The sequence below is a fragment of the Apium graveolens genome, chromosome 10 (genome assembly GCF_009905375.1).
Source record: "Apium graveolens cultivar Ventura chromosome 10, ASM990537v1, whole genome shotgun sequence".
Classification (NCBI taxonomy): domain Eukaryota; kingdom Viridiplantae; phylum Streptophyta; class Magnoliopsida; order Apiales; family Apiaceae; genus Apium; species Apium graveolens.
In genome coordinates this window covers 217,353,797-217,381,371 of record NC_133656.1, presented here as the reverse complement: position 1 = coordinate 217,381,371, position 27,575 = coordinate 217,353,797, and the positions used below count along the sequence as shown (strand labels likewise).

The window sequence follows — 27,575 nt, the reverse complement described above, 5'->3', positions numbered from 1 at the left end:
TAAATTAATTTTAACAAATTAGGTGATGGTACCTACCGCCCCCCCATTACTCACAAAAGAGGGTAGTAATATGCATTTATTTGAAAAATAAGAAAGTAGAGAGTAGAAACCTTTTTTCTCATTTTATGTGCAAGAATATATTTATCTCTCGCCCACATCAACATACAACACAAGACATTTTAGCTGTAAATTAACATGACCCACTGGACCTCAAGTTGTCCTAATCTTAAAACTAACACTACTCCAACAACCAAATGTATGCCAATCATAAAACTATTTCGGTTTTTCTAGGTGTATCAGACTGAGTTGTTAAATTTTTATGGACTTCTTGCTTAAAAATAGTAATGAATTTTTGCATACATAAACAATTAAGATGACTTAAATTCATAGAAGTCAGTGTTGGTGTGAGACATATGGTTGTATTTTATTGCATTAAAAATCCAATTATAGTCTGTCCTATTATTCTGCAACCCCGGTAGTATTTATTTCAATATAAGTGAACGTTAGTGCTGCAGTAAGTGAAACAGTTGCACCGCTTTCAATTATTATTTTTATTCATAGTTTAACTAGTTTATAGTTATAGGTGAGCAGCTCCAATTTTTTAGGTAAACTCCACCACCTAAACTCATTTCAAAACCAAGGGATTACTAATAATAGTAGTACACGTACATGTATGTATACATAGTTAAAGATAAATGCACCAAATGTCAGCATGAAATAATTCATATATGTATCATGTATTTATGTTTACATATTTTATGACATGAAAACGAGGAAAAAGGGAACAAAGCATGGTATATGTTTTTTTTAAGAATGCCACAAGCCCCGCTTCTTCACATAGTCTCCTATTTCTATGCTTAACTTGAATCTCTCTCTCTCTCTCTCTCTCCCTCTCTCTCGTGTGTGTGAAAGAGAGTTGATTCATCAACAAACCTCTGTCTTTGTCTACTCTTCAACGGTACGAATCAAACTATTTTCTTCTCAACAACTACTATCCTTCATTTTCATCACTAACTCATATTACATTTCATTCACTTTCTTGATTTGGGTTTGCAATTTTCCCACTTTTATTTTGATTCTTGAGCTGGATTGTTTAGTTTCTTGACATAAAGATTAGATTTTTATGCTCACAAAAGGGACTCTATTGTTTGTTCCTCTTTGACAAATCTTCTTGATAAATTATTGGTTGGTTTTTGTTGAAATCATGTAATCTTCATGTTATTATCTTGGTCCAAATTAGTATGCCTTTTGTTTTCATATTCCTAGCGTTTTAGTGGATTCCTTTGTAATGTTGGTTGATATTTCATAGTAAAGTAATTTGGATATTCATTGAGTTTGTCTTGCAATGGGAGATAGATATGCCCCTCACATTGGGCTTCTTTCTCAAAAATCCATGTTTTGCTTGTTTACCTCTGTATCAATCTTGTTCATATTTTCTTGGCTCTTTGTATTGCGGTCCACTGGTCGACCTAACTTCATTGACAATACTTTGTTACCCAATTCCAAACTTCATGCCGTGTTTGATAATGGAGCCAGGAATATAAGTGGTGATAATGTACCTCGAAAGACAATCTTGGTGAAATGTGTTACTGATAAAGTTAAACTTAAAGTGTTCATGTATGATTTGCCTCCCGAGTTTCATTTTGGGCTATTAGGATGGAAGGGTGATGGTAAAAGTGTTTGGCCAGATATTCGAACAATTGTTCCTCATTACCCTGGTGGTTTGAACTCGCAACATAGTATAGAGTACTATCTAACACTTGATCTCCTGTATTCAGAATTTGCCTCTAATTTGGATGGTCGCAGTGCTGTAAGAGTTCGGAACTCAAGTGAAGCCGATGTTATATTTGTTCCATTCTTTTCGTGCATTAGCTATAATCGATATTCTAGGCTAAAGCCACATGAAAAGGATAGCTATAACAAGGTGCTTCAAGAGAAGTTGGTTAAATATGTGACAGCTCAAGAGGAGTGGAAGAAGTCTGGTGGCAGAGATCATATAATTCTTGCACACCATCCGAACAGCCTATTGGATGCAAGGACGAAGCTGTGGCCTGGTATGTTCATCCTTTCGGATTTCGGAAGATATCCGCCGAATATAGCTAATGTTAAAAAAGATATAATTGCACCATACAAACATGTCATCAAAAGCTATGTGAATGATACATCCGACTTTGACAGCCGTCCAACTTTACTGTATTTCCAGGGAGCCATATATAGAAAAGATGTAAGTGGTTCTTTCTTATCAATGATCTTGTTATTGATTGATTTAAATTATAATTCGGAAAAATGGAGATGTTTGATTTTCTGTGATAATGTACTATATGTTAGTCCTTCAAGTTTTTGAAAGATTTTAGCTCACCCTAGAATTTTTTTTAAGACGTCTGAAATGAATGTTTAGATCAGGTAATGGTGTGATGTATGGCATAGGTGTAAGATAAGTAAACGATAAAGGAGAAATTTTAGTACAGACGAGCAACAATCAGTTGTCAGAATTATCATCCATCAACGAGAATAGTTAATTATAAAAGGATTTCCGATGAAGAAGAAAACTGAAAATGTGAAGGTTTCATATTTTTAGGGGTGTATTGGGCAGGAAAAAGGCAGAGAATTTCTTCTCTGAACAAATGTTAATGAGTTGATCAGTCATGTTTACATATTACATCGTCTAATAGTTTGCTTTCAAGTTCAATCTTTGTAATCATAACTTTCATGCTTCAGTAATGTAAATCTATCTATGCATCTCATTTACAGGGTGGGTATATTCGACAAGAAATATTTTACCTTTTAAAGGAGGAAAAGGATGTGCACTTCTCATTTGGTAGCGTACAAAAAGATGGGATCGGTCAAGCTACAAATGGAATGCATTCATCCAAATTTTGCCTCAACATTGCGGGTGACACCCCTTCATCAAACCGCTTATTTGATGCCATAGCTAGTCACTGTGTCCCTGTTATCATCAGCGATGAAATTGAACTTCCTTATGAAGATGTTCTTGACTACTCTGAGTTTTGCATATTTGTTCGTAATTCAGATGCTATCAAAGATAAATTTCTCATAAATCTAATCAGAAATATCGGTATAGACGAGTGGACTAGAATGTGGACAAGGCTTCAGGAGGTCGAGCGTTTGTTTGAGTATCAATATCCATCAAAGGAGGGTGATGCTGTTCAAATGATATGGCAAGCTGTGGCTCGAAAAGTTCCTGCTATGAGAATGAAACTACACAAATCTAAACGATATTCTCGCTTCCAACCGCCTGGGGAGAAAAACATGTCATCAATTTCATTGCCAAGAAATTTTCAGTAAAGGCTTTGCAAGTATTGAGGAACAGTTGGTGGAAAGGTGGTTTTACTTGGTATGTGAAAGAGGTTAGGAATTGCATATACTTGTATCCTTTGTAAACAAGCAATAGAAGAAAGGAAATAACATATACTAGAAACAGAGGGTATATTTAGATACTACGGCCTCCAAACAGTGAGACAAGTGTAGAATTGGTGAATCAATTATTTGAGTCACATAGGTAGGTGCGGTTTTGACGTGGTACAATCAAAAAGTACTAGAGACAACACTTATTGGCTTACAGATATGATCCATAACATACGATTGCTGTAGCAATACCGTGTTACGGTAAATAATCATGGTTCATGATAAGCGGAGTCTCTGCTTTCACACCAGAAATCCCAATTTTACATGTACCATGGGTAAAAAAAGGCGATGGTAGCGTATGTTATGACAATCGTATGTTGGAGAGTGGGACATTGCAGAGTTGCAAGAGCCACTGACATCATAATTTGAAGATAAGCAGCACAAATGAGGTACATTAGTGCTGTAACTGAAGCACCTATGATCAAGAGGCATCCATGAGACTTGCAATATTAGGAATAGACTACAAAATTAGAGATAACTAATGCATTATCACTGTGAATGATTCATATTATTCCAATATCATATGTGTGTGTATCTGTAAAATTGAGTTATCTTACATATGTAAAATAAGAAAGGAATGTATCCAATATTTGAGCTGCCACTCTATTTTTTCCAATTTGTATATAAAGAGCTGGATTTGCAACCAAGAGAAAGAAATCAGCTTTGGAAATAACATATCCAAGGACAAGAGAACCTGTAGTGCTTGGATTCATCATTCAAGCACTACAGGTTCATATGGTCCTCTTCAGCACCGTTTTCCGTTTTCCTCATCATTGTATTCAGAATCAGCACCAGGTGACTGGTTTCGACTTACTGAGCTTACTCCAAGATGGCTTAACACCACCACCAGGCCATTACCATTTAGACATGCCTTGTCATCTAACGTCCACAAGTTTAATCTTACCATCGAATGCACTGACCACATAGATCATGACACAGTAGTAGAATCCTTGAAGTCTTATTAAATTTTAGCAAGTTTGATATTATAATAAAACTTCTTTGAGGATGTTGTCCCTTCACACTACAGTGTAGTGATGCCTCATGACTCATGAGGTGTTCATGCATGCATATATTGATATTTTTGAGTGAACAAAAAAACGCCAACCGGAAACAACTTGTCTAAATGAATTGACAATTTTCTAGAAATTTTTGAAATCTTGATGTTTGTAGGAGTATATACAATGACCTATAAAATAAAATTATTTAAAGCAACCGACTAGGCCAACCAACCAAAACCAAAAAAACCTACTTTTTCATTCAGAAAGGAGGCGAGAAATAAAGCCATATCATCCATCAGTCTCACGAGAACCCACTTTTCCAGCTCCCCACTCTCACAATTGTCCCCTTATTTAATTTTATACATGAAAATATATCTTCATATACAACATTTTACCCACTTTATATTGATCATATTTCAAATTCATCTCTAGTTCTCTATATATATATCAGTACTGAGGTTCTACAAACTCTGAAGTATTTACATCTACTTGAGAAAACAATATAGCTAGGTACACTTATATGAAGCCACAAGAGGATAAAAACGATAATCATGAAGCCAAGAAGGTGTTTGCAGGGCATTTTGTGATTAAAGAGAAGAAAAAAACAGGATTGCATGAGGATATAGTAAAGTATAAGGAGTGTAGAAAGAACCATGCAGCAAGCCTAGGCAGATATGCTGTCGATGGTTGTTGTGAATTCATGCCTGCCGGAGAAGAGGGATCTGCTGCTGCATTATCTTGTCATGCTTGTTCTTGTCATCGGAACTTCCACAAGAGAGAGACTGAGATTGAGCTTCAACTTCACTTCAGTATTAGCTAATTAGCCTGTTTTGTTCGCTTAAACACACATGCAGATAGGAGCACTGCATACTTTTGATGTCTATAGAGAGTTTACTTACATAAATTGTAATTTTTATCTTAAATACTGATCATAATTTTAAGATTTTACTCGTATATGTTGTGATCACCAGCGCAAACAAATTATCGGTCTTTTTTATTGAACACTGCTTCTATCTGCTGGTAGCCCCTTGTTGTCTTGTCAAAGCAATTTTTCATTACTGTAAATTGTAATCTTCCCTTCTTGTATTTAACGCATCTTGAATTTGCGGCATGTTTATAATATTCGCTCTTTTTCTACGTGATAGTGGTTAAACATACTTCTTAATACAAAATTTGTGAATATGAATTTAAGAAAATTAATGTTGCAATTGAGAAATGTTTGCTTGAACAGCCCCCTTGCCATGTTTAATACAAATGTTGATCATGTAACATGCTTCTTTATTCGTAGTCGATTGACTTTTTTTTTTTAATAAAGATGTGTGTATACAAATTTAAAAAAATTAATATTGCAATTCAAAAATATAGTTTGAACAGATCACTTGCCATGTACATGTTTGTATTTAACAAGGTATTGATCATATAACACGCTTATTTCATTATTTCTTTGATGATAATCGATTGACATATTTTTTAACACAAAACGCGTGAATATGAATTTAGGAAAATTAATGTTGCAATTGACAAATGTCATTTGAACACATTTCTTGTCATATATATGTTTGTGTTCAATACAAATGTGGATCGGGTAGCATGTTTATTTGTTCACTCTTTTTCTTGAGAATAGTAGATTGACATATTTCTCGAAACATAATGTGTGAAAATTAATGTCATACTAATTGAGAAAAGACACTTAAACAAATCCCTTGCCCAAGTACCTTTTTGTGTTCAACACAAATGTTAGATCATGTTACATGTTTATCTCTTCCATGTACGATACCTGTTACGAGACTCCGCGAAGGCATGTCTATAAGTATGTTTTTTGCCAAAAGACATGCTCAAATGACATACCATTTATCAATTAAATATAATAAAATTTATAACATATTTATTATACTGATATATACAATGAACTTAAATGTAAAATTAAAGTCAGTTAATAGTAACAACTAGACTCGTCAATTTTGGACACGACTCATATGACACGAAATGACACGAAAATTTAGTGTTTATTTTTGCATTTTTAGTACACGACACGAAAGTACACGGTCGAAATTTAGTGTCGGTTTTGTGTTTAACCTTCGAGTACACGACACGAAATACACGACATAAATAAATATTATAATTAAATTTTAATATTTTTTAGAAATATATGTAGAATTATAATAAATGTATGCATATTCAAAATATTATTTGAGTTCATTATATTGTATAGAATTGAGATCTAAATATATATTTTTCATATATTTTATAATTTTTTTACCTAAAAATCTTATATATTAATATATATTTATATTAAATTTAATATATATTAATATTCAATTAACACGACATACACGATACGAAAGTACACGAACACGATTGTACACGAACGCTAAACATGTCAGTTTTGTGTTTGACATTCAAGTACACGAAACACAAAAATACACGACATGAATGTATACGACACGAACGAATTGTCAGGTCTAGTAACAACCGAATACCATCATAATACTCATTTACATTAATAACTTTTTAGATACTTAAATATATGTAAATATTTTATAATTATATTTATTATTTCTGGATATTTCTAATATTAAAATAATTATTAAAAAAAATTAGTAAAAAGGCATGTCAAATTATGAAAAGACATGTCTCGCTAATTGACGTCATGACATGCCCATGCCGTTGTGACATGCACCCTACTTCCCTCATCTTTTGGTGATGGTCGATTAACATTTATTTTTGTAGAGAACATTTCGCAATTGAGAATTGTCATTTGGATGGGTCTTAGCTGCCACTTGGTGACTTGTGCAATTTAGAAAACCTTTTTTTAGATCGAGAACATGAGATAATGAATGATGAGTTTCCCTAAAAAAAAGAAACTGTTGCTTTTTTACCATTAAAATTTTCAAACATGTAATAGTGCTCCCACAAAAATGAAAATTAAAAAAGTGCCTGCGCAAGAATTATTCAGTGCCTCCCTCAAAATGTAATCCTGGATCCGACCCTGATAGAGTACCAAGAAATCTAATACACTTGCCCTTGTATTACTATTACTTAAAAAGTGTTCATATTCTGAACACATTTAAGTTTTCTTAAAAAGCATAGACATAACTTTCAAGTTTTCTTGTACTGATAGCACATTTTAAAAAAAAATAGTACTTCAGATCATCAGCCTTGCACTCTTGTATCAGCTGTTGATGCCCATATAGATTCCAAATCCCTAGCAAAATCCTGTGATCTACCTAGTATTACACTACCGTGATCCGCATTTGCAATTACTCTGACATCGGCATCTGGTACTTTAGTCTTGATATTATTGCTGCATTCCAGGGGAACTACCTGGTCCCGAGAGCCTTGAATAACAGTAATTTTTACTCCTGATTTCCTTATGGTTTCCAAATATTCATCCATATTTTTGGCTCCTCCACATATAACATTATGCATTGTATGCCAAGCTGAATGATGTGTGTGCTGTGTTACATTCTCAAGCATCTGAAGCAGATCCCTGTAAGAAACAGAACAAGTAAATTGTAATTTATCATTGCTACATATATTAGCAAACAAATAAAATAGTTACCTTTTGCGAGTAAACAGCTTCAGAATCTTTTCCCATGTCCTGTGGTTCCGGCAGATAAAGAAACAGACACACCTGCCTAAGTGCTCGTACCAGGTCATAACAGCTGAACCAAACAAAATAGGCGGCCATAAACTCTTTCCTGCTAGTCTTTCAAGCGCTACGGTACCAGCATCAATACTTGAAGATGGGAAGTAGGGCTGCAAAACCATTCACAAGGAACATAACTAGCTAATAGCCTAATACTAAGCAGAAATTTTGTGTATATCATATACACAGACCACATAAATAGCATCCATTATATAATTGCAAAAGAGAAGTATGTACTCCCTCCAATACTTCATACTCAAGCAAACAAAAAAATATAACGTTTGTATTCTACAAGTAAAATATAACGAGAGATTAAAAATCTTACTTACAGGAGCTACTAGAGTGACAGATTTCACAGTGTCTGGGTACTTGGCAGCTAATGCTAATGCAATTACACAGCCCATGGAGTGTGCAACTAAATGGAATGATTTCAACTGGAATGGACACATAACCGATTCCTCAATCATCTCTAAGTGATCCCTCAAGGTGTATAGACAAGCCCTTGGTTTGGGGCTCCTCCCAAATCCCAACAAGTCCATTGCAAATAGTCTATAGTTATCTTCAGAAAATTCTGGAAAGATTGATCTTGTCCAAAATTCTGAAGATGAGAGGAACCCATGCAAGAACAGTACATCTTCCGCAGGTTTTGCATGGACAAGCTCAAGGCTGGCTGTCAGATAAAGAAAAATTAATATTATATTATTATGACTTCCACGTCCACAAATTCAAAGACACTACTGTCTCAGTTCCAAAATAAAATGCGCCAGAAAAAGAAAATTAGTAATCTAACATAATTGATGGTCGAAAGTGACTTCCTACTAACTAAACACCAATTAAGTTTATCCTTAATTCCTTTTATTCTTGTATTCATATTTTGTTTGTAGAAAATGATTCTCACATCTTTCTCCTACGTATTGGCCAGCACTTCTGTCAGGAGGCTATCAACATTACTCACATGTATATATTACCAAAACTACAACTACATATACGACACGAGTTCCATTCCACCTACTAGTGGAAAAAAACTATCCAATGACAGATCTAAATGGTCCCCTGACTATAACAACTTCACTATGGTATTGTCTCGGTGCTTAGCCAAGGGGATATTTTTAATGGAAAAACAACCTCCAATATATTGAGAGAGCACTGGAGCCATAAAACAAAAATCCAAAGAACCTACAAGCATAATTAATGCCAGAGTTAACAACCGCTATTGTTGTATTACATCATACATGTCAGATTCCACATACACGCTGCAAATATTATTTTTGTACAGTCAACAACCTTTTGTTTTCTATAATAAATGTCATATTCTATTTATTAGTCTGAAAACTGAAAAGCCAAACAAATGCAAACAGGCATGTGCATTTAGTAATGTTCAATATATGAAGTATCCCATTTCGATAGTTATAGCCTGTAGTCGTTTATTGTTATCACATATCACGTAGTAGTTCTTTAGTATTTGATTCATTAGCTATGATATTGGTTTACTGCTCGAGAAGCACTATGAATCATACGCTTCTTTTTCCCCTCAACCTACAGGCCTACCAGAGAAATGTTAGGGCCTTTACTTTGTTTAACTAATTTGGCTTACGTATTGTGCTTCATACTGTTTCTTTTATAATTCTCCCTTAAATACTTAAGATTTAACTTAATGATCTGCTGATTAACACAATAACATATTTATTAGAAGTAATGCCCAAAAACCAAATTTTCAAGAAAAATGGTCCAAAATTTTACGATCTAGTTAGGAGGGTGCAAAAAAGTTACTATAAACTTAAGAGTGCATCATAAATTATCATTTGACTGTAATACGCCATATTCATAAAATGTAGTAAAAAGAGCCAGCTAGTCAAATTCTTGTATTTTGGGCAAAATATATGTCACAAAATGTTCAAACACCCTCAAGACACAAGTTCACAACTTCAAGATTTTATACAACTTAAACTACCAAATTCAACAACATTCAAGTAAAACAATCAAACCATAATAATTCAAAACAATTTGACCAAAAATTGAAGAAATTTACAAGAAGGGTACCTTGAGAAGCATGATTAACAGCAACAAAAAGCCTGTGATCAGCATTCATCATCCAAGCCACACAAGACTCACAACCACAATCAGACCATCTATTTCCCACAAGCCCAATTTCATTTTCCTGTAAATTCTCATATTTTCGAACAAACCTTATCTTCCTAAACACATTTTTTCTCAAATACAAAGTCTCTGAAACCTCATGTTCACTCTTCTTATCTTCATTCCCTGTTTTGCAGTAACAAGGGGTTGATTTTCCTTCCAAGAAGCCATCAATGTAATAAAAGTAAATGCAAAATAAAAAATCAAGAAAATCAAGAAAGAAGAATGTAATAAAACTCAGGGATGAAATAAGAAATTGTGAAGCTGTTGTCAACCATTTTGGCATTTTGAGCCAAAGATTGAGAGAGAAATGAACTGACAGAGACTCGGGGAGAGAGAGAGAGAGTAGGGAGTTTGTTGCAAGAAAAAGAAGGATACAAGATGTATATTTAGCCACGCGTCTCTAGTGGTAAAACCATGAAAAGGAAGTTGAGGGGATTAGAAAAGTTGGTGAGTGAAACATGTGTTAACTGAAAAGTAACATAATTTGACGTCAATTATATGACACGTTTTGCACACACTAATTTTTCATCTTCCTCGAAGAAGTAGACCTCGACCGGACCTCAACTGGTGCATCAACTATTATTTCGTATTTTAATTTCAGATCATTAACTTCTTTCAAAATTCTGATTTAGTAACCGATTATATCCGGACTGTTTTTGTTAATATATGTATACATATTGGATTACTTGATTACAAACTTTGAGACAAGATTGATCAAATGTTTAACTTGCTAGGTAAAATGAACCTCAAATAGTGCATGTCATACATACAATACATGTTTACTAAAACACAAATATGACTCGCTGAAAATGCAAATGACATATTAACTTGGGGTTAATAGACATATTCATCACTATACTCGTTAAAAACTTTCAAGTGGATCACTAAGTTAAAAAAACTTACAATTACATCATTGTACTTGCAAATAATTGTGAGTGACGTTAAAATTCTTAGACTTTTGATGGAGAGCCGTTAATATTTGCCACATAAGTAGCCAAACAGGCATTCACAGCACCAAAACCCAAAAAGAAGTGAAAAAATGCTAATAAACTTTATTTTAATATTTATGTTAGTGTTTTTTATTGAAATGTCTATGCTAGAACAAGACAATATGACCTAATATTTTGTGACTTTAAATCTTTTGTGATTTGTTCAAAGTCTTGAATGGGGGCTTTAAATATTATTATTTTTTATCATTATTTTTTATTCAGTAAGACCTTTAAATATTATTTTAAATGTTTATCATATGTGAATAACAAGAAGCAAAAATGAAGAATATGCGCCTGTATAGGAAAACCCAAAAATGAAGAAAAATGTTTTTTCATTTTATTGGATACTTTGCCATGTAATCACTCAAAGTCAGCAAACTGTCAAAAATTGTAACGGGACTGACGAACATGACTAGCTTGAAAGTTTTAAGTTGTTCAGTGATGCGATTGTAAGCTTTTTTAACTTAGTGACCCACTTGAACGAGTACAGTGATGAATATGCCTATTAACCCTATTAACTTGGTTTGTCGGTTGCAACTTGCAAGTCTCAATGGTTTATATTAAACACAACACAAGGGTAAATAAATTCACTTTCTCTATCATAATTCATAAATGATAAATCACGAGTGAGCTACCATCAATAACTCTAAAACAATGACAATTGATAAACTCTTAACACTTGAACTATCTCATGATCAAGCTCTTAGACACAAAGACATATAATTTTTAAGATTTTGAACCCATGATAATACATTAAGCAGGGGGCAGTAGGCTATCCCTGAATCACATTAAGTAATAGGTAATTTAGCAACACACATTTAAATGTAGAGAAAGTTTTTGCTAAATACTTAAATGCATACGAGGAACAAAATTTTACGAACTTGATAACTCGTAACAGTATCTTAAAACAGAAAATACTTCTGTGTGTGTAATTTAAAGGGAAACAATTGAGTTCTGTTTATCAGTTACTATCGTCTTCTTTCTTAACAGGATCTGAGCTCACCACTGGAAGATTCCTTCGGTATTGGGGAGAAGTCAACCTTCTCTCCAGTGGAGTTTTCCTCTTGCTCACAACAAACCTGTTTACGCCTTTCCGCATGGGCATTATTGAAGGGAAGTCCTCATCAGGGATCTGGCTAAGCTCAGAGGAGTCTTTTATCTGAGCAACACGTCGGAACCACCTTTCTGCCTTTGCCTCCTCTGACATGTCTAAAGGATCAGTCTCCTTGACAGCTGATCCTTCTAAGCTCTTCCCGCTCCACCCACTATTGAATTTCTGGGCCTCTGCTGAAGGGGTTGTAGATCCTGCTACGTTTCTCGAAGACTGAGTACTGGAAAAATATTGACTTGAACTACCAGTGTTTGGTCCCTCGCTACGAGATACATTCTCTTTCTCAGCATATCTACTACTTGCATTCGCAGCGACACTTCTCTGAGAGCCAAACATGGTTCTGGTAGTATCAGCAGTGCTTAGTGGTCCGGTGTTAGATGTTTCGTCTTTTCCTGAATATGTAGAAGTACTCCACCTTTCATTTTTTAAAGCATGGGAACCAGGGGAACTTTGGGATTGGTAACCACTACCCTGTGCTCCAGAAACTACGGCACTGCTGTTTTGTTGATCTTCCTTGCTTGATTCTTGATTAATATTTACATACCCTTGTCTTGAATCATCCGACTTCACAGGATTCATCCCTGAAGCCTCCTTTGAATCTACAGTCATATCGTCTGGTTGTTGCTTGTTCTTTTTGGCAAAATAATCTGGCGGAAATGGAACAAATGGAACAAAAGTATTATTATTTGCCTGTTCCATGGCCATCTGCCTTTTGTACACAGGAGAAGTCAATGAACGGTCTTTCTTTTTACTAACAACAAATTTATTTTCCCCTTTGCGCATTGGCATTATATCTGGGAAGTCATCGTCTGAAATAGCACTTGAACTGTTGGGAGCTTTGTGCAGCTCAGCTACCCTTTTGAACCATCCATTTGATTCATCTGCCGATTCTTTCTCCTTATTCTCGTTTTCAGTTGTACTCTCTGGGTTCTCAGACACCTGAAATGGCTCTGCTGGTTTTGGAGATAGATCTCTTATAGGAACAGTACCCGCTTCGCTATTATAGGCTTCTGAGGAGACGGACTTAAAACTCTCTGCACCAACATTCTCACTACTTGAACTTTCCGTTTTCTTAGCAAACATATCAGCCGGTAATGGCACAAACGGGACATATCCAGAATTGCTGCCTTTAGAAAGTCCGTCTTGCAGGGAACCTGATCTAGGTGTATTGGATCTAACTGTTTCCGTATTTTGTCCAGAAGTCCTATTACCAGCTTCAGAAATGGTCGGTGTGCGAGTAATAATTTGGTCCAACCTGCGGCTGAATGATGTGTCAAGGTTCGTTTTTGAACCCACATTTTGAAGATCAATACCCTCGGAAGGGACTTCATTAGCCACGTTTCTTTGATTTTGAGAATTGGCCAGTCTCCTCTCTAATGGTGTCTTCCTAGTGCTTACAACAAACCTGTTTTCTCCTTTTCTGATTGGCATAATTTCAGGAAAGTCTTCATCAGCTGCTGCACTGCTCAGATCTGAGGAATTATCTGATTGTGAAACTTTATTAAACCATCTCTGTGCCTTCTCTTCATTGGCAGCCAATTTGCTATCTATGTGACGCTTATTTGCAAAGTCTCCATCATTGTATCCCAGACCTGAGCTGGAGCTGACAGTAGGTAATGAAGCTTCACCTGGTCGTTTGCAGTCACATTTGAGGCACATTGCATTCCTTCCAAAATTGGAGAAGTAACACCTACACAAGGGGGTTTTGACATAAGAACAATTCTGGTTCTCCACTCTACCGCCATCTCATTTCACTGACTAAAGCACAAGGACTAAATAAAACTTACCGAGGACATTCCCACTCTCTACCTGTCAGTTGTCTCCTTGGTCTAACCTCCTCGCATTCAAGACATTTAACATTTCTTGCAAAGTTCATGAAGCTACACCTGTCAATATTAAATTAATCTAGGTCAATATCAGAAACCTACTTATACTTCATCTTAAGCCACAGTAGAACTCCTGATTATACATGAGAATCCGATAGCATAACATTTGCAAGTGAATTTTAGACGGAATTTATCCATTTACAATGCAAGCATCACAATGAATATTAGTGCTACATCATCATGTAACAGCATCCATTTCGGTTTTAAGCTTATATGGCAAACAAACTGCGATAGATCAGTTAAAAACATTTTTAAGCTTCTTCATTGATGCACAAGAATAAGATAACATACCTTGGGCATATCCAGTCACCTGTCTTCATTTTAATAACCTTTGCCAAATCACTCAACAGGTTCCTAACAGATGATTCAACGAGCTCTACACTGTAGTCAGTTTTTTCCAACGAAACAGATGGATTGCTTGCATAACTCAATATATACTTCATCAAATCAACTGTTTGCGCTTTATCAGTTTCCAACACCTTAATTAAAAATAAAGTATAAGTCTCGCAAGAAAACGGATTCAAACCTATTTTCACAATAAAGAAAAAAAGTTCAAAATAGTTGACCAATAAAGCATGCTTCCGAAAATATAAAGTTCTAATATTGTGTGTGTGTGTCTGTCTGTATTCGCCTTCAATTTATTATTAAATTTTATTTTCAGTATTATAATATGCAAACTTCATATAATGTTTAACATTCTTTGATCATATTTTTCTTTAGGTAATTACTGAAATAAAAAAAAATAGAGCAATGCTAGGGGTCCGAAAATTGTTCTCAAACGACACATGACATGTTTTAACTAGTGTTGTCCATGTGCATGCTTGGGGGGTCCATTCTCAACAAAAGCTTTCTTCAAAATCAATTTTGCATATCCATGTCTATGGTGGGCACTGATATGCTCATGAACGCAAATAGCAAAAGGACCATTAATACTCGCACATCACATGAAACGACAATAACATTTCCTGATTCAACCCTCAAACTACAAACTACAGACTGTTAGCTATTTTAAGTACCATACTCTATTAACCTAAAAACTAAAATGTTAATTATCCTTCAATTTCCAATAAAAAAGAAAAGGAGAACAATAAATAGCCAACCATTATATACAATGGTAAAGATAACTGTCATATAAGTAGCATATTTTGAATTGGCTTAATATCAAAGTGCTTACTACGAACACTCTTTTCAGTGGGCCACTTTATTTGAAAATGGTCTGTATCACTCCTTCAAAATCCCAGTTAGATCAAATTATACGCTGGACAGGTGGAGAAAACTAGGTTATTGCTTAAAAAAGGTTACAATGAGGCAACTTGGGTTGACAAGATCTTTAGATAAAGGAAAAGAAAGCCTTAGACAGTTCTTCAATTCCACATCGTCATCTTCTTCGGCTTTCCTATTACAATCTCTTCACTTGCTTTCCATCCTCGTATCAGAATCCCTACTTCTACGGCCTCAAAATCATCCACGAACTATTCATTTTAAAAATGGGAGATTGTGTATTTTTTTGTGGAAGAGGTGTAAGGAAGATTAAAAAAAGGTCGGATCTATAAGATCCCAAAAAAACGACTAAATGTTGCAAACATCATAGTTAACAGAAGCACACATGAGCTCAAATTCGCAGAAGGGAGCACAGATTTATCGCTTCACTTTAAAAAGCGCAAAAAAGTGCAGACAGCAAAACGTTGTACAAACACTCATTTGAACAGACGCAAGTTTGACTTAATTATTCAATCCTGGTAGTCATTTCCAGGTGATAATATTACAAGCAAAATACCTACCAGGTTGATTACTTGATTCCAGTGAACTTTACCACATAATGACAATTAGGAAATTCTTGACCCGGAACATCATCAACAAACTCTTAATGGAACATAGTCAGTTCATCCTCCAGTCAAGGTTTGAACATTTTATCTGTCTTTAGAAGTTATCGCTTCTCTTTAAAGGTTAAAACAATTAGCTTTAATTCTGCTCTGTTTTAGTTGCTGCTTGAAATCACAAATTTAAGTTTCATTTTATGCAAGTCTATCAAGGGCTGTTTGGCTATTTAGATACTTTTGTCGTCTAATATGAGGAGAATAAGCCACACCAAACAGGGCCTAAGTCTAATGTCATGATACATTTATCCCCTATTTAGGCGTCAGTTTGCTCTGTTTAACTAGTTGATTGTGTTTAGTATATGTACTAAATATGCCATGCTATATTTCATACTTTTTTAATATATATTAAATATAGAAATAATGCTAATAATGTATTTTAGTGATTTCAACATTTTAGTTTATAAATGTGTTCGTGATTTCAACATTTTAGTTTACAAATATTATTATTTAATTCTAATAAATTTTGTTATCGACTATCCGGAGGTCCATCGACTTGCCGCCATGACAACCATACTTGTAAATGTTATCACACGATATGTACTATGAAATATGCATAACAATCTACGCAGTAATAGGAAGCAGGCTACAAAAGAAGGAAGAATAAGGAGGAGGGATGACGAAAAAAGAAAAAGCGTGTTTGTAATTGCAAGTGGATTGGGGCGGGGGTGTTAGTTAGGGTTATCTTTGTACATCCTCCTACATTGTTGCATACTTGTGTATCAACATGTTTCTTCTTTATTCTAATCTGGGTCAACTCGTAACCTTTTCCTTAAAATAGGTAAAATTCGGCATTAGTTAAAAGAGGCCCCTAAACACGTGAGGTATGCCCGTAGAACTTTTTCGTTAAAATAGGTAAAATTAAGCTTCAATTGAAAGAGACCCCTAAACACGTGAGGTACGCCCTAAGAATCAAGAATGTGCGATTGTGTAGCGCGGGGGATACAAGAATTCGACAAATATATTTTTGTGGGGATGCTACGGACACGGCATATGTAACTAAAAAATTATGTATGTTTCATGTTAAACATGTTAAAACCTATTAACAAACCAAAAAATGCATGAAAAAATGAATCAAATGCATAATATATAAATCTAAAACACAAAATTACAAGTAAAATCTTTTAATTTATGCAAAAATTAACATGAGAATCAATACTTTTGCAATAACTAATAGACATGCATACTTAATTTGTAAAAGTAGTTTGTTGACATAGATTTTGACTACAATTTCTGAAAATAAATTTCCAAATTGTTATTATAGAAAAATCCATGTGTCCGAGTATCCAACAAGGAGACCGGGCATGTGACCCAAGTATCCCTGCTTCTTATGGTACACCTCTCTCAACTTATTCTCTTCTCGATGTCCTTCCAGTTTCATCATCAACTGTTACATCATTGTATTCATTTCATGCAATTTTTGTCGATACAAGATAAGTACTCCCTTCGTCCCATCCAATTGTTTACATTTGGATTGTGCATAGAGGTTAAGCGAAGATTGAAGAATTGATAATGTTTTGGGACCAATCAATATTTAACAAATAAACGACAACTGGTTTGAAAAATGTGGAGGAAAGTAGTGGGTATAATAGTTTCTCTATTGTTAAACCTTATTAATTTTAAAACTTTAGAAATGTAAAGAAATGAGAGGAACATCCCAATACGGAAAATGGAAAATGTAAAGAATTTGTTAGAACAGGGGGAGTAGTACTTATTATTTTCAACAATCCTATCCTACCCTTGCCTTAAAAAATTTAAAAAAGGAAAGCACAAAAGCAACTATAAGAGAGGACCTTTCTATAGTCACCGCAACTTTTATTAATGCTCAAAACTATAAATTTTGATCCATAACAGAAAATTGTATAGAGAAAATGAAAAACACAAATAACAATAATCATCCATACAGTAGTTCGGGAAGAGCTCAGAAATGCCCTCATCCTCCTAGAAGTATCAATAGCACTCTGAAAAAGAAAAGGAGTCCCATTCTGCACCACCACCTCTATATCCTTCCTCGATAACAACCTACACATAAATTCATCAGAAAAATCAAAACTTTTCACTAATAAATACACAAACAAGATAACCCGAACACAAAATGAAGCTTATACTTCACAAAAATGAAATTCATTATTTACATTAATACAAAACAAAATTCACCGACTTTGTAGACTAAAAATGATTAGCATTAGCACAAGCACATAAATGAAAGACATTGAGGCAAGTATCGAACCCGAGAGCTTGAGGCCGGTTTCGAGCAAAAGCCAAGCAAGAAGCAGCAAGATGAACAAACTCCTGCGACAAGTTTTCATTCGAAACAAACAAATCATCGGAAACAATCCCCTGTGGCTCATTACCTACAAAAGAATATAAGGTGTTGACAAAATAAGACCATTCAGGCCAAGGGTGTTGTTGATTATTGATAGAATAGTTGTTGTTGTTGTAATGATCATAATCATTGATTGAATTTGATTGAGTGTGAAGGGGTTGTGAAGAAGAACAACAAGTAGTGTTGATGGGGAGGTGGGTTAGAGAGAGAGTGAGATTAGGGTGGATATGGAGAGGAGAGAGAGTAGAGGGAGAGAAAGGGGTGGGAGGGAGACGTTTGTAGAGAGAGAAAGAGCGGCGGTGGAGGAGGAGAGAGAGTGGGGTGGAGAGAATGAGGAGGAATCTGGTGGCTCCGACCATCGGGATTTGGGTCCGGCGAGGGGGGGGGGGGGTGTCTGTGTGGGGGTTTTGGATTAGTGTTTTTGTGGGGGGATTAGCAGTGTAAAACCTCAGGTCTAAGGTCTTATCATTTCTATCGCCTTTGTTTGGTCGGTTTTAAATGAAAATGTAAATAATTTAGTGATCGGTTTAAATGGAAATGTAAATAATTTAGTGTAGAGTTGGAATGAGACCAAAGCTTCATACGAACATAGCCTAGTCAATTATGGTAAACAATATTATTTTGAATTTCTTTTATTGTTTATAAATAATTTTTGAGATATTTTTTATCCAAATGCATACTGAATCCAAGTACTCATCACATAAGTTCAAAAGACATAGTAATTTTGTATATATTAGTTGTAAATTTATTTTTTTAAATGACCCCAATTCTCTAACTTTTGTCGATTTAGAATATTACAAGTATCCCACTTTAATGAGTCAACGTCCTCGCCAAGTCCACGAAAACACTTACGGACCCCGAGTGGCCGTCCTCGAGGAGCCCTCAATCAAACTTATGAAACCCGGACAGTGCTTTTGCATTTTCGGTAGGTGAATATCTCTCAAATTATATAAGCATGCAAGTCACATAACAGGATCAAACAACCCACCACCGTTCATTCCAAAAAAATTAACAATTTGGTATAAATTAATAGTAAACTTATTGTTATAAAGAATCCGGATATTATCATTTACAAGATAACAACATAAATATATATAAAATTGTGTGATTTAACGAATTAATAACAAAGTTCTAAAATATAAAATTGAATACGTATGTAATACTACATCATTAACATATCAGAAATTAGTATTATGTAAAGATTGATTCCGTGATTGTCTTAATTTTTTCCCTTTTACCTAAAACTAATATAATTACATGACTAATCTAATTATATGGTAAGTACAATTTTATAAATAATATTTATTTTTTTCTTTAAACTAAATATTATTTTTAAATATATTTTATTATATGATAATTATATATGTAGAATTAAATTAATAAATAATTATATATAATAATATTAATTTTAGTTAATGTCCAATTTATTATTTCAGCTAATCTCAAATTATCTTGTTAAATCCCGAACAGTATTTACACCGATTAACCTGATTCCAACAATATGTACAATCTAAAATTCAATTATAAAATTTTACGTTAATTATTATAATATTCACCAATGCGGTGTGTGATTAATTAATTTATGACTGGGTAATTATGTATAAAGATATTAATGGGTCAATTTAATAGTATTTTGTTATAAGCCCAATTAAAGGATAACCTATAAAAAATAAACTTATAATACGACCTTTTCAGTTTGGATTGGGTTAATTCAACTTGAATGAGTTTTAAAAATTTATTAAAAAGGTTAAAAAATTATAACACGTATAAAAGTAAGATACTTATGAGACAATCATAAGGCTAACTTTTATTTTTAATGACAATATAGTTTTAGCAATTTAAATAAATCGTGAATTATATACGTACATGTAAAACGTAATTATAAATCTACATATAAAAGTAACATATATTATTAAATGTAAAGTTATATATATATGAATTGTTGAAATCGGGTTAGGTTATCAACAAAAATATAAAATTAAACAAAGGAGTATTTATAATTACGCCTTCTGAGCCTGAGCCTATGACTCAAATGCGGTTTATCATGGTTCACGTGGTTTGCAAACTATTGCGTGAACCCGTAGGGTTTACTCAGTGCGCACCCGAAGGTAGCGGCTGCGGGTTATCTACAATAAAAAAATAAAAAATATAAAACTAAACAAAATGAAGTTATATTATTAAAATAATATAAATTAATATTTTATTTACTCAAAAGCCATAAAAAAAATTTGAATAAAAGAGGAATATATGATTTATCTAATAAGATTTTTATAATAAACTCAAACTTCAAACTCATTTACAGGGATAAAAATGAAACTTCATAACTAATTTTACGTGCTTTTTTCCTTAGTTGACTTTTAATATGTAGTAATAGAATCGTAAAAGTAATAGAATTAATAAAGATGTAGTTATATATTAGACAAAAAACATAGATATATAAATAATATAAATTAATATTATTTGTTTACTAATAAATTAAAACTAAAAAAGAAAATAGAATAAATGATATTTTTTATTTAGTAATTTTTTTAAGTAAAACTTGTATACGATGGAAAAAGAACATATCCATATATTATAATTTTTTAATATTATTTTAAGCATGAATTAAAATTTTGAAAAAATGAATAAGATATGTGATTTGTCTGAGAAGATTTATAAAAGAAAAATCAAGACTCAATATAGTATAATAATAATTACATGAAATTTGTGGGAGGAGATCAATGGTTCGACTCCAAACAAAAACAAAATACTTTTATTTTAGCATCGCTTATAAATAATTGGCATTTTTGTAATTTATAACTTGTAGATTGTTAGGGTGAAATCACGCGCTAATAATACACGCAAGTATACGCGTTCACAAATAATATATAATACTTTCTGAGTTCGTTCCCACAGAGACTCAGACTAATTATGTTCAATTAAACTCACTCACCAATGTATGATTACTTCTCAATATTAAGATAATAACACTTAGATTTGATTAACTAATTATTAACTACAATTAACTACTAGAATTAAGCACTTAATTAACACTTAGAATTAACAATATTAAAACACTCATGAGATCACAACTTCATTACTACTTCCTTCAATAGTCATTGTTATTACCCTTAGCATGCAACAGTGATGATATTAATCGAATAACACGAAACTGATAAAAGCCAACTTTTATTGTACTAATACCATTCTACCAAACATCCACAATTAAGATAGAAGTTGAATATGCATCAATTATGTTGAGTCCCTATATGTCTACAGAAATTGACAATATAACGATTTAAGAACAAGTTATTCCTTTTGATTACACAGGACGAATAAAACGGTTAGAGTTACCCACTAATCATGCATACTCGTACATGAACCTATGCTAGCATGACAAGTTCTAAATCTCAAGATCCACCGTCGCTTCACAAAAGATTAACACTCTGTCTTATATGTTCGCGACACACATAAGACGAATAAGCACAACCAATACTAGATATCATACAATCATAACACACTAAGGTATTAAACAACTAACTAAAGAATTCCATAGTAAATCCGTTACGACCCCATGATCACGATTAGCCCATGATAACACTCATCGTCATCATGGGTTCATATGAAAACATGATAAATAAACACAAGAGAATAATAATTAAACTAATTATATTAACTCAGAGTACGTCACAAGAGTAAATAGGTTCAAAGCAAAGAAAACTAGCATCCAACGTTACAGCGAAATAAAGAATCACAAGAAAATATGCTTCCTCTTCGTTGCGGTGTGCTAAAACGGTCTTCTTCCTTATCTCCTTCGCTCCTTGATTAATACTACCATCCAACCCCCGTGAAACGTCTCTGAAATCTACTTATATAGGAGTCCCATAAAACCCAGATAGCTCAGAAGTTGGAAGCCAAACAGAAATTGGAGTCTAAAATAATTATTCTGAATTTACGACCTTGCGCGGCCGCTCAGCAGAGCTGAGCGGGCGCTCAGACCCTTTCTGGAAAAATGATCTGTTTTGCTCCGTTTCTTCGCTGCAATCTGCTCCTATCTTCCCACTTGCAATGCTTAACACATGCCAAGGCTTATTATTGATGAATCCTCTCCCGAAATGCAACTAATACCCTGAAATGCATAAACACTAGAAAAACGCATCAAATACACAAAATACTTGATTTCAAGACACCAATTTAAGCTATTATAAGACGTTCTAAGTGGTATAAAATGCCACCTATCATAGAGCTAAAACTGTAATTTCATAGATATGGAACTTTTTCCCTTATGTCCTGATTTAATATATAGTAAGAGATGTTCACTCACTTAAGGTTACGAAAATAAAAATTAATTACTCCTATGTCACAATCATTATTATACAATTTCTTTTTTTATCTCATTCAATTTTATACATTTCAGAACTTATAAAAAAAAGTAAAAATTTTATAGTATAAAAATATACCACACCCACTTATAATTATATTCACTACTTTCTTCTGGTGCACTCACTTTATACATCAAATACTAATTGATCTCACTATTTTACCCATTTTTAATACTTTTCTCTTAATATTTCACTTTTTTCCAACATTCGTACCTATTTCCAACATTCGTACCTAAACCGTATATATACATCTCAACGGGATGGAGGGAGTATACATTATTGTACGTGTTAAAAGGTATTTATCCAAGATCGATAAGGTACTTCAAGTGGTGAGAATTTTTTTATTGCTCGTTAGATTTATTAGAAACTGACACTAATTTGTAAGTTCTAAAATTTGTTTTAATAGACACTAGTTTGTTAAATGTATAAGTCTAATTATTTAAAATATATATTTATCTGAATTCTCGGCTATTCAAATTTCTAAAAATAGTCTTATCTATTTAAAGTTGTTTCAAATATTTGACAAGAATTAAAATATTTAACTCAAGAAATACCTCTTGGTGTAGCGGTATCATCTTCACATCGTTTATCGAATGTCGATGGTTCAAATTTGTGGAAGACAAAGAGTATGTGTGAGTGTGTGTAATTATAAAATTCTAGCATAAAAGCCCGTGCTCGCACGGGCCTTCATATATATTAAAATATTATCTCGAACGAATTTGTATTTATACATAGTAATTTTTGAATATGATAAATAATTATTTTAACTTTTCACTGGATTGTCTTTTTTCTTATTTTTTCATACATACTATTAAAGCGGTATTGGATAACTTAAGTGGTGAGAGGTTATATTTTATCGTAAAATTCGATGTTAACTTAACCCGAGAATTTTGAGATTAGATATTTATTGTAAGTTATATGTTAATAAAAAATAAAAATATATCATTATAACAAAAATATTTGAAGTTTGTTTGTAGCGATATGCATTGTGTCACTTCGGCGGGTACGATCCCCGCCCCTTATCCCGAACACACCTTGAATCCTAAACGGGAATTCTTTTTTTACTGATCCCCACTGAAAAGGGAATTCCCACGGTCATGCGGGGAATAATTAAAAATAATAATTTTATATTTTTAGTATATTTTTAAATAAAAAATGGTCTAATAATTCATAATATATATAAACATTGATAATATCTCATATTTTTAATATCAAATCATATTAAAATTGATTTATAATGTAAATGAATGACAAATTAAAAATGTGTATTATATTATAATGTAAAAAATTAATCAATAATATTATATATTATTTTAAAATTATTATAATTTTTTAAATACTGTTTTTGTAAAAAATTATTTAATATAATATATAAAAATATATATACATACTCTCTCTATATATATAAATATATATATACACACACTAAGAGAATTTAAAAATGTGAAGTGAGTGAAATAAGTTGGAAATGAAAAATTTAAAATCTTTACCCTAAATTAATTGTATTAAAATCTTTACCAAAACTATAAGAAAAGACAACGAAATTTACAAAGAGCATAGCTTAGTTGGAGTCGTACCAATTTTGTTAATTTTAAACTCATCGGTTGGTTTTTATTCTAAATTCATACCTTAAATATGTAAGATATAAGTTTTTATACCTAATTGGGAGGTTGGTTGATTTAATTTTCATATTATTTATATTCAAATAATTTACGTGTATACAAAACTAATCGATGTTTTTGTTTGTACTAGAAAAATTAAATTAACTTTACAAGATCAATAATAAATTTTCTAGAAAGTGACGCCCATTTGATCAATATTAGGCCTCAGTCTTAAGCTAAAATGAGATGAGACGATTCACTTGCACAAAATATTTATACAAACCACTTTATAAGTTAGAAGTGATCATACAAATCACTTAATAAGTAAGTAAGTTAGAGGTGATGAGACCTATCATTTACGAAAGCCAATGCAATGACACACAATACTTACTAAGTTAGAAGTGATAAGACACATTGTTGTGCAAGATTTATGCCTGTACCACAACAAGACTAAGTCAATTTGATAACCCTAAGTAAGTTGTATTGTAATCTAAGTTTGCATTTTGTATTGTAACACTTAAGTCTATAAAAATGTAAATAGGTTACTCTGAAGTATTTTTCTGAAAATAGTCTCAAGCCTAAGAATAAGCTCTGGAAGAAGATAATGAAGATCATGCCTCAGAGAAAGTGTGAAGAAGTTTGGAATTGAATAAATCTGTTTTGTGAAAAACATTCTAAGTCAAGAAGTCTACAAGTCATAGATTAAGTGTTATAGAGAAGTCATTCGAGAACTCCAGAATGACTTATCGAGAAGTCAAGGAAAGCTTATAGAGAACTCTGAGATATCGACAAGTCAAAATATCATTAGAGATCTCTGAGATATCAATAAGTCAAAATATCACTAGAGATCTCTGAGATATCGATAAGTCTATTTTGTCAATAGAAAACTCAGAGATATCGATAAGGCAAAGTGAAGAGATGAAGATGAGAGATCTCGACAAGCCAAATTCTCTTATAGAGAACTCGGAGACTTCGATAAGTCAAACAACTATAGAGTTATTAGAGATCTCGATAAGTCATTATACTTATCGAGATGTTGAGTTCTCTATATGACTAACTGGAGATCTCGATGTGAAAGTTCAAGTACAAAATGCAGATCAGTTTAATATCCAAGATTATCAATCAACAAATGATCCAATCAGCTGGATTGAAAGTCTACAAAAAGCAGCTTGAAGAGTGCAAGATAAAGAGTAAAGATTAACTGACAAAGGAAGATCAAAGTTAACACAATATTGAAAGATATGCTAGGCCAGAAATGGAAAGATTAGTGACAGGCTGCTAAAGTGATTAACACTTCTTATTACATTTTATATAAACCAGTGTTTAACTATTCTATAAAGTTAATATTGGTCCTTTGTTAGCAGTAATAATTTTAGATTAAAAATCTTGTATTCTCTCAAGGAAGAAGCTAAACTCTTTAACAACAAAGAGCCTAGAAATTTTGTAGCAAAATATTCTTAATTTTAATATAAAATTAAGTGAGCTTTGAAAGATATGTGTTCACTGTTCTTACTTGTTTAAATTCAGTTTTAACTCATTTCACTACAAGGTTTTAATTTACTTTGTTCATCACCATAAACACTTCAAGAAAAGCAGAAAAATACCAAAACACATTCACCCCCCTATGTGTGATTCATTACCTAATAAGTGGTATCAGAGCAAAATTTGAAAGTAAACAGATTCAAGATCTTGAACGAATGAATACACTGAAAATCAGTAGCATCAAAATCCCTACTTTTGGTAAGGCTAACTACACTCCATGGAAAAAGAAAATGTTACGGTTTATTAGGATGGCCAACCCACTATACACCCAGATCCTCAAAAATAGGTCTTTCACTCCCATGGTAAGAGTTGAGGACTCTACAGATGGGGACATGGTTATTCCAGCATATTATGCTCCTAAAAATCCTTCAGAATATAATGAAACAGAAAAAGAAAAGGTCTATCTGGACAGTGGCTTGTAACTAATTCTTATAGAGTTACTAGACAATGTAATGTACAACAACATTGTTAACAGTGACACTGCTAAGCAGATCTGGAAGAAGATAGAGATACTTTGTGAATGAACATAGAAAGTTAGGTCAAATCAAAGAAGGATACTGATTTCACAGTATATGAGGGTTTCATGGCTAAGCCAAAGGAAAGAAATACTGATGTGTTTGAAAGGTTTAACAAATTGATTAATGACTTGCAACTACATGATAAATATTATGAATCTGAATAAGTGAACTTGAAGTTTTTGCTCACACTCCCTAACCATTTGGAACGGAAAATCTCAGCAATCATAGAAAGGAGAGACTTAAGCAGAATAACTCTGGAAGTTCTATATGGAATCTTAAAAACATATGAATTAGAAATGATTCAAAAGAAATCATTAAGAGCTGGTTAAGGGCATGTTATAGATGGTTCAAATGCTCTAATTGTTAATAAAATCTAGATTTCAAATGATGAGCCAAAATTCCAGACTCCAGATGCCTCAACAAGTGAGCAAAGAAATAATGTCACGGGAGCAAGTCATACTTGAATTAGAAGAAGATAAGTTCTACACCCTCGATGAACTTGATGAGCTAGATCAATCAATGGCCTATCTGGCAAGAAAGTTCTCTAATATTAGAGTTAAGAAGCCAAGATTCTTCAAGGGAAAAGGACAATCATTCAACAAAGACAACAACTGGAAAGGAAAAGGGAAGTACACACTTGATAGCAAAAATGGCTACAAAACTGGATCGGTTGACAGATCAAAGATAAGGTGCTATAATTGTGATGAGCTAGGCCATTTTTCTACAGAATGCAGGAAACTCAAGAAAGCAAATAAAAACAAAGCTTATCTTGAACAGGAAGCAAAGTATGAAGCTCTTCTGAGAAAACAGCAAAGCAAAACCTATATTACAGAGGGAAAGAGTTGAGATGATTCTGATAATGATGAAGATGAGGAAGTTGGAAATTATGCATTTATGACCTTGGAGTAAGGAGAGTCATCCTCATCAAAAACACAAGTACCAACTCTTACCATCATTGATTTAAATATGAGTCAATATAAGGAAACTGTTGAAAAGATGAGCACGAAATGTTTCACATTCATACAAGTATGATTGCTGCTAATGAGGAAGTTAGCAGACTAACAAGGATAAATGGAAAGCTTGAAAATGAGAAACAAGAAATTGAATTGTTGCTGGTAGAGCTTGAAGCTGTGAAGCAAGAAAATACATATC

The 27,575-nt window shown here is 33.2% G+C and overlaps 3 protein-coding genes across 3 annotated transcripts; 1 reads left to right on the top strand and 2 right to left on the bottom strand.

Moving 5' to 3' along the window:
* The first annotated feature begins 753 nt into the window (after positions 1-753).
* On the top strand, positions 754-4,108 carry LOC141689985 (putative arabinosyltransferase ARAD1). The gene is made up of 2 exons (XM_074494543.1): positions 754-2,224; positions 2,752-4,108. Exons 1-2 carry the CDS (start codon positions 1,346-1,348, stop codon positions 3,304-3,306), a joined length of 1,434 nt encoding a protein of 477 aa, XP_074350644.1. The 5' UTR covers positions 754-1,345; the 3' UTR covers positions 3,307-4,108.
* Positions 4,109-7,275: 3,167 nt separating this feature from the next.
* LOC141693852 (putative lysophospholipase BODYGUARD 4) lies at positions 7,276-10,636 on the bottom strand. Its single transcript, XM_074499033.1, has 4 exons — positions 10,114-10,636; positions 8,403-8,743; positions 7,987-8,183; positions 7,276-7,914 (listed from the first exon to the last, which is right to left on the bottom strand). The coding sequence occupies exons 1-4, from the start codon at positions 10,493-10,495 to the stop codon at positions 7,578-7,580; spliced, it is 1,257 nt and encodes a 418-aa protein (XP_074355134.1). The 5' UTR covers positions 10,496-10,636; the 3' UTR covers positions 7,276-7,577.
* A 1,382-nt stretch (positions 10,637-12,018) lies between these two features.
* LOC141689634 (zinc finger protein VAR3, chloroplastic) lies at positions 12,019-18,847 on the bottom strand. The gene is made up of 5 exons (XM_074493985.1): positions 18,306-18,847; positions 17,980-18,097; positions 14,490-14,677; positions 14,100-14,198; positions 12,019-14,002 (listed from the first exon to the last, which is right to left on the bottom strand). Exons 1-5 carry the CDS (start codon positions 18,758-18,760, stop codon positions 12,163-12,165), a joined length of 2,700 nt encoding a protein of 899 aa, XP_074350086.1. The 5' UTR covers positions 18,761-18,847; the 3' UTR covers positions 12,019-12,162.
* Between the last annotated feature and the right edge of the window lie 8,728 nt (positions 18,848-27,575).

Bases quoted from the DNA above. Each gene is read 5' to 3' on its own strand.
- LOC141689985 (XM_074494543.1), top strand. From the start codon at position 1,346: ATGGGAGATAGATATGCCCCTCACATTGGGCTTCTTTCTCAAAAATCC. The intron at 2,225-2,751 runs GTAAGTGGTTCT...TCTCATTTACAG, and splicing joins GAGCCATATATAGAAAAGAT to GGTGGGTATATTCGACAAGA.
- LOC141693852 (XM_074499033.1), bottom strand. From the start codon at position 10,495: ATGCCAAAATGGTTGACAACAGCTTCACAATTTCTTATTTCATCCCTG. The intron at 8,744-10,113 runs GTACCCTTCTTG...TTTATCTGACAG, and splicing joins TGTTAATCATGCTTCTCAAG to CCAGCCTTGAGCTTGTCCAT. The intron at 8,184-8,402 runs GTAAGTAAGATT...ATGGTTTTGCAG, and splicing joins CTGTCACTCTAGTAGCTCCT to CCCTACTTCCCATCTTCAAG.
- LOC141689634 (XM_074493985.1), bottom strand. From the start codon at position 18,760: ATGGTCGGAGCCACCAGATTCCTCCTCATTCTCTCCACCCCACTCTCT. The intron at 14,678-17,979 runs GTATGGATGATT...TTTTTAATTAAG, and splicing joins TGAGCTCTTCCCGAACTACT to GTGTTGGAAACTGATAAAGC. The intron at 14,003-14,099 runs GTAAGTTTTATT...CCCCTTGTGTAG, and splicing joins AGAGAGTGGGAATGTCCTCG to GTGTTACTTCTCCAATTTTG.